This window comes from Trichechus manatus, unplaced genomic scaffold, assembly GCF_000243295.1.
Source record: "Trichechus manatus latirostris isolate Lorelei unplaced genomic scaffold, TriManLat1.0 scaffold00009, whole genome shotgun sequence".
In the NCBI taxonomy this organism is placed as follows: Eukaryota; Metazoa; Chordata; class Mammalia; order Sirenia; family Trichechidae; genus Trichechus; species Trichechus manatus.
In genome coordinates, this window is record NW_004443945.1 from 8,778,622 (window position 1) to 8,791,057 (window position 12,436).

The window sequence follows — 12,436 nt, forward strand, 5'->3', positions numbered from 1 at the left end:
ACCCATTCTTTATATCTTGGCTTAATTATTACCTTTTCAGAGAACCCTTCCCTGTCCCTCAGGATAAATTAACTCTATTATATACTCTTACATCTTCTAGTATCCCTTATTCATACTGTTTTTCACTTTTATAATTAAATTATTGATGTAGTCTTTTGTTTAAAGTCTGTCTCCTCAATAAAATTGTGGGCACCATTAGAACAGAGGACGTGTCCCTCTTGTTCACTACTATGGACCTAGCACTGAGCAAGTGCCTGCCTCAAAGTAACGGTCTGATAAGTATTTCTTGAATGAAGGCAAATCATATAACATATACATAAATCTAGTTCCACAGATAATTTTACAACCTAATCTGAATGGTATTGATCTCAAAGCTAAGCACCATATTGCACTTTATGAGATAGTATCAAAACCATTTATAATAAGGAGGTACAGAAAGATAATGAAAGCAATTGAAATAACATGTTGATGACTGTTTCTTTTCCAGTTCCCATACAATTAGCCCCATGTGTCCACAACTCCCTTGATTTACGTTCATTACCAATCTTTAAAAAAATATATTTTATTGTATTTTAGGTGAAAGTTTACACAGCAAATTAAACTCCCATTCATACACAAGCTGCTGCATGACATTGGTTACAGTCCCCGCAAGGTGTCTGCACTCTCAACATTTGAACACCGTCTGCCCCATTTCCACCCATTCAGTTTCCCTGCCCCTCCCTGCCTTCTCATCTTTGCTTTTGGATAAATGTTAACTGTTTGGTCTCATATAGTTGATTGTTTAAAGGAGCATGTTTCTCATGGGTGTTACTGCTTCTTTTATAGGCCAATCTATTATTTGGCCGAAAGGTAATCTCCGGGCGTGGCTTCAGTTTCAGGTTAAAAGGGTTACCATACCTTTTTGATGCAAAACCCCAATTTCTGACTTCTACATAGACATCATGTTTTCCAGGAGATAACCTGGGCAAAAGGCATCTAATATCTGTGAAGTTCCAGTGAAGAACCTGGCAAGGTTTTCCTCCAACATATACCATATTTTGTGTGAGTTCATTTCCAAAGTTATAGCCCTTAATTGTTAAATTAACTTCTCCTATTATATTAAAAGAAAAAGAAAAGTTTTAAAGAAATGTTTCAACTTCTTATCAAGTGTGAAATGTGCATATTAAACAAACCAACTCATCTCTTATATTTCATTAAATTTTGGAAATCCTAACATTTTCAAAGAAAAAACAATGAAAATGCTGATGGCTTCCAGGTGAAAATAAAATCTTTGTTTAGTTGTTTCACAAAGAAAACAGCAAGATGGCAAAGCATTTTTTTTAAACTTAATATTTCTCCCCTTATTGAGCATATTCAAAGTGAAATAATAGATAGACTAATCATGGTAAAGAAAAGCCTGTGACTGGTTTCACTTTATGAAACAGGAACACAGGAGAAAGTATGCTTCAAAAGACTTTCTAGATGTGGTTTCCATATCTATGTTAAATGACTGATATTATCGAAGAATTTCTCACCTAGTATTGCCCGTTCTTTGGGGTGAAAATCAGTTATAACTGGAGTCTGTAAACAATTATAACTAAAAGCATCATTTGCTGTGACTTGAAATCCATTGGTAATAACTGATACATCAACTGTACCCTCAATTCTCTAAAACAAGAGAAAGATAAAGTGAATTATTAGAAAATATTAAGTGCTGAGATGCAGAAATACAATGGATAAAAACAAATAGAATCATTCACTATAAACTTTTGAAGATGTTATGTTTCAAAATCATAAATCAAAATCAGTTTTCAGATATTTAGAGAGTTGTGTCAAATATAGGTTGTGTTTGAATTCTAGAGATAAAGGTATATGTTGGAGTGGTTTGTAGATGTTTGTGAGCAATGTAAATGCAAGTATGTTATTGGATTCCTGAGGGCTCTGAAATACAGTCAAGACACTCTGGACAAGTGCTTCTCTAATTGCATAAGGTTTTAAAAGCATAAGGTACTCAACATTTTTAGTTTTTTTGCTCTTAAACCAGACTCATATATATTTTGTATTCCTCTTCACTGACAAAACACATGATTATGTCATTTGCTGACCCAGTTCCAAAGGCCCACACTTGGATCCCTAAGAAAAGTATTTGGTGCTTTCACAGCTATATAGAGACCCTACAGGACAGAGCTGAACTGCCCCATAGGATTTCCAAGACTATAATCTTTCTGGAAGTATACTGCTACATCTTTCTCCTGCAGAGTAGGTGGTGGGTTAAAACTGCCAGTCTTTCGGTTAGCAGCTGAGTGCTTAACCACTGTGCCACCAGGGCTCCTTTTTCATATATATATTCACTACTGTAGCACATATGAAATTCCTAATTAGTAAAAGCACTTTTCCAGCATCTAGTAAATACTTAATGCATACTCAGTGTTTAATTGAATGACATAGTTTAAACTAAGTTTAATTCAGTGTATTCCTCAGATTCTCATCTCCCAACATTCAGTCTAACACATTCTCAAATTTATTCTTCCTACAGACCCCACAACGTAATACTCCACCTATTTTGCTACAGGTTTTTTTTTTCTTTACTTTAAATGATTGCATTCATTATCACTTAGCACTTAATAAGGAAATGAGAGTCTTGGTTTAAATTTAAGTACTATTTTTTTAAATAAAAAATTATGATTGGTTCTAAGATGCAATATTTCAGGAGAACTTCACATTGCTTTTCTTCAACAAACTGAAATTTTACCACATTTTTAAAAGCTAGACATTTCTAGAGTTACTTCCCTGAATTTCTTGACTACTTATTAGTACTATATTTTTTTCATCCTTTAATTTAACTGGTAAACTCCCTTTCATTATTCAAGCTCTGATAGGGCATCAACTTTTCTGTGAAACTGTTCCCAATGACCTCTCCCCATTGTATTTTATTTTTACTTTGTCTCTATTTCTATTACATAAAATGGAATCATACTGTATAGTACTGGTTTACATGCCTGTTCTCCTTTAGAACTTTAAATATCTAGAATGCAGAGATCATGTTTTGTCTTTGGATCTTAACAGATAGAAGATGTTGGAGAAATAATTGCTGAATAGCATAAATAAAACTCTAGCTTCTAGATAAATATATCCCCTGTCACCCTCCACTGAGGTGTTCCCTAATTCATAAGCTATCAGACTTATAAAAAATGGCTGAAATTTGATGCCTTACTTTTGGTGTTCTGCAGGTTATAATATTAAAATCCCCTTGAACCACAGTGCAGCTTTCATCTCCAACTAATACCTTTGAATTTGCATTAAAACCAAATCCAGACAGAGTCAGTAGAGTACCACCTTCATAAGAAACAAAACAAAAAACAGATCAACTATAACAACAACAACAAAAACTTTTTGGCAATAATCTAACTCCTCATTCGAGAATTGTCCAGTCATTCAAGAGATGGATTGGCAAATAGATCAAGGACAAAACTCAGCAGTATAGATTTAGCTGATGTCCAATACCACCACACAATTAGCCTGAGCACCGAAGCCTGGAACGATAAAGGTGCTGGGCAAAGTAATTTTATGAAATAACAAATTTGCAATTACTGTTTGCTTTGGTGCATTACTACTAGCAACTATTATTTTTTATAGTACCTTCTTCATCCTAAGGAGAAATTAGGCTGTTTCTATTTGCTCAACCATCTATGAGTGGGAAACGTGGGTGAATTAAGACTCTCACCAAACTCAAGTTTTACACCTCTCAGTAAAGGGAAAACAAAAGAATAAATAAAATAAACACACAAATCCACATCAAATCCAAAGCACAAAATTTAAAACTAAACATACTAAAAAAATAAACAAAACACAAAGGAAATGAAACTGAATAGAAAAAATGTGTTATTTTCTTTCTGTCCTGTGCGTCAGCCTTCCTTTCTCTGATTTGTTCCCAGAACTTTTTCTGGGTCAAGTAGCTCCACTGAGGCCATGGTTATAAATGGAGCAGCTGGGAAGCAGAATAATAACTAATAAATCTTAACTTGACATAATTGATGAGCTTGTTATAGAAACATGTAATAATTGATGATATTAATTCAATAACCTAAGATGTAAGTATAAGCAGTCACCCTGAATTTTGCTTCATAAGAAACAAAAGAATTAGTCAGCCATTTAATCACTGTGCCTTCTGAAAGGGTACTCTTCTTTGTTCTACATGTGGGAGCTTTAGGTTCCCCTCCCTTCACTGTGTTCTAGAAACAGCACAACAAAATGATGGGAATATATGCAATTTTCTTTGTTTAACCCTATTAACTCTTACCTGCTAGGCTTCCAGAAGCAGGCCAGACGTGTGAGATCTGACTCTGATACGTGAAGTGGAATACCTCATCCTTCACATTCTGTGCTAGCCCAACATCAGCTATGGACACAGCAACTGGGAAATGTCCAGCACTTCCATTCAGAATCTGGCATTTGATCTTGTTTTCTTGAGATAAAAAAGAAGAAAATGATAAAGCAAATATTTTTGTGAGGCAAAATTACCAAAAATTTATATTTGCAAATATTAACACTGGACTCTATTTTTATACCACAAGAAATACACCTAAAGGCAACAACTCATGCATTAATTGGGGGAAAAACCTTTATAAACTACATGATGCTATAAATTAGATCCTCTTAGAAAACAGGTAAACCAATAATGGAGGAAAAGTAAACAATTTGCTCCTAATTGCTACTGTGCCCCTTCCCCCCCTCAAAAAGGCTGTAGTAATAGTGTTCATAATCCTAATCTGTAAGGCCATTTATATTAAGAATTCTAAAATTTTTGGTCCAATATATTGCTTATGTCTAAAATAGACATAAGTAAAATACTATGCTTCATCAAGAAAGGTGATCAAAACTTAAATGAAAACATATTCTTCACTTCATTTAGAACAATATATGCGTACTTATAATACAGGTGCAGTTTTGACTGTTAGATCTCAAGAATACATAGAAAAATCTAGATTTAAAACATCAGTGATTTGGAAGATGGATTCGCTTATATAATTCCAATCTATTAAAATTGGGAAGAATAGCTAGGATTATGAAAGACAATTTTTAATGAAATAAATAATTATGGCCCTCATTATCTTAAGTGGTAGAAAATGTAAATAATCTTTAAATTCTATGTTAATGGTAGAGGCTCTGTTGGAATACAAGTCAGGGTAGGTGATCGTGTCCTCTTGCCACCTGACTAATGTGATATTATCAAAGCATGGGCAGAGGGGACCATGAAACACCAGAGTAGCAATTCATATATTCTTTGTTTTTGTTATTTTTTTTTTAATGGTGCTTTAGATGAAGGTTTACAGAGCAAATTAGTTTCTTATTAAACATTTAATACACACATTGTTTTGTGACATTGGTTGCCAACCCCACGACGTGTCAAAACTCTTCCCTTCTAGACCTTGGGTTCCCCATTACAGCTTTCCTGTCGTCTTCTGCCTTCTCGTCCCTGCCCCTGGGTTGGTGAGCCCATTTAGTCTCATTTTGTATTATGGGCCTGTCTAATCTTTGGCTGAAGGATGAACCTCAGGAGTGACTTCAGTACCGAGTTAAAAGGGTACCCAGGGACCATACTCTTGGGATTTCTCCAGTCTCTGTCAGACCAGTAAGCCTGGTCATTTTTTGTGAGTTAAGAATTTTGTTCATTTTTCTCCAGCTCTGTCTGGGATCCTCTATTGTGATCCTTGTGAGAGCAGTCAGTGGTGGTAGCCAGGCAACGTCTACTTGTGCTGGACTCAGTTGGTGGAGGCTGTGATAGTTGTGGTCCGTTAGTCCTTTGGACTAATCTTTCTCTTGTGTCTTTGGTTTTCTTCATTCTCCCTTGCTCCAGATGGGGTGGGACGAGTGTAGTATCTTAGATGGCTGTTCACAAGCTTTTAAGACCCCATAATTCATATATTCTTGTGTTCTAAAGTCACACCCAAGAAAGCATTCACGTAACCACTCTTATGAAGGAAGAAAAATGAAAAAAAATCAACTGCTATGGGATAAAGACACTCAACTTCGACAGTGAAAGAACCAGTCTGTGGTTATAACCAATGATTAAAAAATTAAGGCATTTATCCAGATCAGGTTACCAATTTCATAACTCCATAGGGTACTTATAGGACAATCATAATTGTATTGCCACTCTTTTGATTCTGCTTTCTCTTAGAGAGAAAAATTTAATAATAATAATAATTTTTAAAAAACCTACCATTCACAGAAAGAAGAGAGCAACCTGTTGGTCCAACTGAGACTGATATAGCTGAACTAGGAGAAAATCCAGAGCCTGATATGGTTAGAATTGTGCTTTCCTCATAGGAGCCTGAAAATGACAGATTTAAATATAAATATTTAAATGACAAAACTAATAGAATCTGTTGTTAGGAAAACAGATATTTCTTACAGAAGATACAAGATATATGTAATATCTTCTAAAAATATAAACAGTAAACCTATAAGCAGGGCAGGCAGGAGAAGACACACTCATTTGGCCATGCTATTTTTTTCCATTTAATTACTCTTCATTGCTTCATATTTAGAATCTGAGTGTTTACAGATATCAGCAGAAATAATTATCTGGGTGAAAGTACAAAATGAGATAAGGAAAAGTATTATTCTTATGAAAATGCAATTAAACAGACATCTCTATATGGCAACTTGGTAGTGATAGAATTGTCATCAGAAATTCATGAGGAAAGGATAAGCTACAATAAATGTGTAGACACTTTCCATTTGAAAAGAAAATAAGATTCCTCTGTCTAGGGTAATATACATTCTAAAGTGCCTGAGATATTTGCAGTTTACACTTGTTATCCCAGTATCTCATCCTGAATATTTTTCCATTCACTCTTAAAAGTTTTCAGGTTTGATAGATAACTTACATGACCACCCTACTTATACAACACCATACACAAACTAGATTCCACAAGGATTTAAATAGCTAAGAATGAGAACAAAACTCTTAAATTTTAGAATATAACCAAATATCTTAATGACAGGGTACAGATGGATTTCTTAAGCAAGATACAAAAAACCATGGTTAATCATAAAGGAAAAGATAAAATATAATAAATCAATATTTTAATTGTCTCCATGCACAAGACACTAAAACAAGTGATATACTGAGAGAAAACATATACAAAGAATTGGTAAACAGAATATATCATAAAGAGTTATAAGTCAATAGAAAAAGACAATCCCATAAAAAATGGATAAAGATATTTATAAGCAATTTTCTGAAGAAGAAATAATCTGAAAGGCCAATAAATATTTGAGAAGATGTTCACATGCATTACTAATAAGAGAAAAGACAATTAAAACAGTAATGAGATAACTTCATTCACCCCTCAGACTGGCCAAAATTTGTAAACTGATAATGTCAAGTATTGGCAAGGATACAGGGAATACGGCACTCTCATACTTGCTGTTGTACAGGCACTTTGGAGAGCAATTTGATGCCATCTAGTAAACTGAATATGCATATTATAATCCAGCAATTCTACATCTGGGTACATACCCTAAAGAAGCTCTAGCATGTATGCAATTGGAGAGATGTACAACAAAGCTCAATATAGTCCTATCTGTAAAGCCAAAAAGTCGGAAACAATCTAAATGTCTATTAATAGAGGAACAAATAAATAAAGATAGGTATATTCAGGAAGTAGTTTAAAAGGATGAGTTAGATGTACATAAAACCACATAAATATATCTCAAAATGAATGCTGAATGAAAAAAGATACAGAAAGATGTTTACGTTGCAATATATTATTTGCAAACTTAAAAAAAAAACCTGGCAAAATTACCATATGTGGGTGTGCTACATACAAAAGGTATTTAGATGGCATGGAAGAATACATACAAAATTAATGACTGTGATTGCCTCTGGGGAGGTTTGTAGGGGACTAGAATGAGGGATGGTACTTAAAGGGGAATTTAACAGTTTCTATAATATTTTTCTTAAATTTATAATTAAAAGTAAATATGGAAAAATGTTAACTGTTAGTTTTCAGTGAAGGGAATATGGATGTTTTATAATATTCTTTTTACTTATCTTTTCATTACTTTTAAATTTATCAAAATGTGGCAAAAGACTTCAACATGTTAATTTTTTTAGAATAAGAAAATTCTTTCTAAGAAGTGCATGTAAAAATGAAAAATTATGAATTATAATATAAAATATATATTCCAAAAATATGCATAAATAAGGATAATATCAAAAGACTACAACTAAATTAAAGTACTTCAAATCCTTCGAGGTTTGGCCTCATGTGACGAATTATCCAAAAGTTAATATTATTGTAAAAAAAGGTCTTAAGAATACATTCTTTCAACACACAAAGATGCATTAATTTTAAAATTTCAATGTATATTATTTTTTGCTGATTTAAAATTAGTAGGAAAATTTCCCTGCTAGCCATCAAGACTAAATATGTGATTATACTATCTGAGCTTATGTTTATGATTGGAAAAAAACAAAAGTTACCCCTTACAATCCTGAGTTCTATTGTCTATTTTAATCCTGGGGAGCTAGACACAAAATATAATCACTGTATTTTAAAAGCAATAACATACTACGAAGAGATGGTATAATGTGTCTCCTGGAATGAGTTCTTGGCAAGAATTACATCTCTTATTCTCGAATATAGGACCCAGTTATTGTCTTTTACTAAACAGCAGCTGTCTCGTTATTAGCCTTTTCAATACTAAGTCTCCCAGAGGAAGTGATCTCATATGATGAAAGATCCCAATTAATAGCCTAGCTAATTCAGTTTAACAAGAATGCCTCAGTGTCAGAGTGAAATTTTAGAGACTGGTTCCAACTGGTGAAACTACAGAAGTAGAGTAGGTAGGGCAACTTCAAAGGCAATATTTATTGTTTTTTTTAAAAAAAAAAAATTAGTGTTCTTTCCATAGCTTTCTGATCTAATCAATTATTTTTCACTATGTAGATCTGCCTGTTTGCCTTAGTTGTGATAAGGGTATATCAAATATCACAATCAGAGTTTTTGCTAGCTCTCTTTCACCCCAAACTCCAAGTTAAAAAGCAAGAGGTTACCTTGAGAAGGGTTTATGGCCAAGACTAGGGGAGTAGTCATGGGATCCCACGTAAACCCACAGTCACCTGAACATTTAGCTGGAATTCCATTGACATAGACTTCAACCTGAAAATAAAGAAACACAGAGCTAGAGAACAGCAAATGTGCCTACTTGTGTCAGGTGCAAAGGTAAATGCTGGGGACACAACATTTAAAAAGTCAGATAATGTCATCTTGCTGTCACTCAATTTATATTCCAGTGAAGATGGAGTAGAAAATGCATTAGATCATACACAAACAAATAAGCAAATGTATATTATGTCTGGTAGTGATTAGCGCCAAGAGGAAAAATACAGATTGTTCTTAGGCAAGTCACCTAAGTTCTCTGCACTTTAATTTCCTCCCCACAGAAATAGTAACCTTAACAATTATTCACAGAGCTATTGCCAACATTAAACAAAAGAATATATTTTCAAATTCTAAAAGGCAGAAGAACTTAAAAATCCATTCTTTTGTCGTAAGGACCCCCCAAAGTTATAAAATAATATTCTTGAGTTGGCCAACTATTAACACAAATAAAAATGTCATCCCTACTATTTAGCTAGGTCTTTAATGTATTACAAACTAGTTATACATTTAAAATTATGTTAAACGTCATGAGAAAATAGTTGCAGAAATACCTGTGGCTGTTGATTGGGTGTACGAAGTAGGTCTCCGAGAACGCGCTGTCTGAATAAGCCACCTTCCTTTATCTTTACAACTGTCATATTAGCCTTTTCTCCAATAATGTTGGAATCATTAATCTATTTTATAAAAAATTATTTGATCAGAAAGACTATGATAAACATAACCACACTAATTTTTACTTATAAATATAAACATGATAGAAAATGAACATAAGCTAAAGGATGTAAGAAAAAATATTCAAAATCACTTTGTCACATTTCTTGAAAAAGAAATCTCTTAAAAAATGAGCAAAATCTACCCAAGGAAAAAATACTAGTAAGATCATTGTGATATCATGCATTGTATAAATTACAACTGTGAGTTAAGTAGTAATGTTAACTTTTTCAGAATAAATTGTGTCTAAAGAAAATGAATTTACTAAATTTGATTTTCTTAAAAATGTTCTGTTTTTTCTAAATATGACCACTTTGATAAATGACTGTTGAATAGTAGAAGAATTGAGTTATCTTTCTACCTAGAGTCAAATTTTTCCCTTTAGCATTTTTCACCTGAGACTACCTTGATTTATCTTCCATTCTTGAAATTATATTTCCTTCCAATGGTAAAAATGGAACCAAATCAAATTATTATGTACCATTTGGTCATTCCAAATTCCTGTGCCAATATGGTAGCCTTCTGATGTAGTCAAGGGCTAGCAAAGAGATGAGAGTCTCTTGCTAGGCCATGCTTGAGCCAGTGATGAAGGAACAGAAATGATGAATAAGCAGAGACTCCTGGTCAGAAGAGAGAGAAGAGGAGATGCACAGACAGAGGGAGAGATACCAAGATGGAGAAGAGTCACTAGAGCTGTCTTGGTTCCAGAATTTTCCAGTTGAGCTTCCAGGCCATGTGCTTTCATAAAATAATTCCATGACTATTGACTAATTTGCACATAAATACAGACTTGTTTTCTCTGTTCACATATCATTTTTTGTTTCCTTCTCTCCTTCCTACTCCTTTTTTTCAAGTTCTACCTTTTTTTATTCACCTTATGTCATGCGCATCTTTCCATGTGAGCATATGTGGGTCTACATATGGTTGTACAGTATTCATGCTAAAGTTGTAACACTTACACAACAACTCCCATACTGATGGGGAATTAAGTTTGCAGGTTTTTGTTGCTACAAATATTGCTTCAGTAACTATATCATTTCACATCGCTATCTTAGTCGGATAGAATTATATAACTGAGATTGCTGAATCATTGGCTATCTATATTCAGATACTACTAAATTATCCTTCAAGAACGTTGTACTAATTTACTTTCTCCCCAACAGATCATGAGAGAGAGTGTTTCCTCAGTCTTTTCTAGATTCCCCTCCTTCAAATACTGAGCTGTAGACCTCTGCCCCTACTCCTTTCCACACTCTAACAAAGCAAAGGTAATTAGATGAGAGCTTAAGGCATGAATCCCTTATGCACTTAAAAATTATTCATAGCCCCCAAATACAGCTTTTCTGGTAGAATCATAGACTGTGAGACAGATTTTCCTTCGTCCTTAAAATACATTCAGATTAAGTTCTGAAACTGGCTCTGCCTGTGCTCCTTCTCCCCTCAGTAAGGATCTTGTAACACTCATATTTCCTGAACTTTTCCCATATGGAATAGAGAATAAAGCACCAATGCCTATTCTCCCTGAAAGAGAACACCTGGTCAACTTAATTTAGAACAATCTTCTTAATTTCCTCTTCTATTTTCTGGTCTACAGTTTGAGATTTTTAAATATATATACACACAGTCTCAAATTCTCTTTGGAATGAAAACTCAAAACTAACCCATTGCCGTCAAGTTGATTTCAACTCATAGTGACCTTACAGGACAGAATAGAACTGCCCCATAGGGTTTCCAAAGTAGCTCTTAACTACTGCGCCACCAGGGCCCCCTTTGGAATGAGGCAGGGTACAAATAAGCAAACAAGACATAGAAGGAAACAGAAATCAAACCAAATGAGAAAACCTGTAGAATATTCTGCTTTCCACACATGCTTCTCCACTTGATGTTCCATGAGTATCCAGCACAGGTTCCCTCTCGCGTAACTGAAACTCGTCCCATTTCTCCCAGACTCTGGAGAGCAAACTGTAAATCTGTAGCTGACACAGCAGCGGGGAGGCCTGTGCTCACAGAGGGAGACAGAGGCGTCAAACTTTCATAAACCAATTACATCTTTAAAAGACATGAAATGTGTACTATGTATGATCACTTGTCAACCAAATGTCCTCAAGAATGAAATTTGCATCTCTTACTTATACCAAGAATTTACATACTTCTTGGAAGCAAAATTACATGGTTAATGTATCTCAAACTGTTGTGTTGGCTCTAATACCTTTATTTATAATATCAATTTACTTTATAGATAACCTATCAGCCATGGTTATAAATTAGCAACAAATGTTGGGAATGTAAACTTTCATATCTAATGAGGCAGTAAAGAAAATGTAAAAATGAAAATGTCATTTGTTCTAGATAATTTAGCTTTACATTACTGTCATAATCTCAACTATATAAATTATGTAAAGATATAATGCCAGAAAGGAATACACTAAAATGATTATAATAGTTGTTTAAATCAGTGCCGTCCAATATATATATAATGTAAGCCACACACAACTTTTAGATTTTCTAGCAGCCATATTTGAAAAAGTAAAAAATATATATATTTAACTCATTATAAAAAACCTGTTGTC

General features: G+C 33.9%; 1 protein-coding gene across 1 annotated transcript in view; it reads right to left on the reverse strand.

The window, feature by feature from the left end:
• PKHD1L1 (PKHD1 like 1) overlaps positions 1-12,436 on the reverse strand; it is a 194,385-nt gene that overhangs the window by 89,177 nt on the left and 92,772 nt on the right. The window contains exons 25-32 of the mRNA XM_023725912.1: positions 11,709-11,863; positions 9,707-9,829; positions 9,047-9,152; positions 6,203-6,313; positions 4,280-4,444; positions 3,194-3,315; positions 1,515-1,647; positions 898-1,090 (exon numbers count right to left, since the gene is read on the reverse strand). Coding sequence (XP_023581680.1) covers positions 898-1,090; positions 1,515-1,647; positions 3,194-3,315; positions 4,280-4,444; positions 6,203-6,313; positions 9,047-9,152; positions 9,707-9,829; positions 11,709-11,863 — 1,108 coding nt within the window. The remainder of the gene's footprint in view (positions 1-897; positions 1,091-1,514; positions 1,648-3,193; positions 3,316-4,279; positions 4,445-6,202; positions 6,314-9,046; positions 9,153-9,706; positions 9,830-11,708; positions 11,864-12,436) is intronic.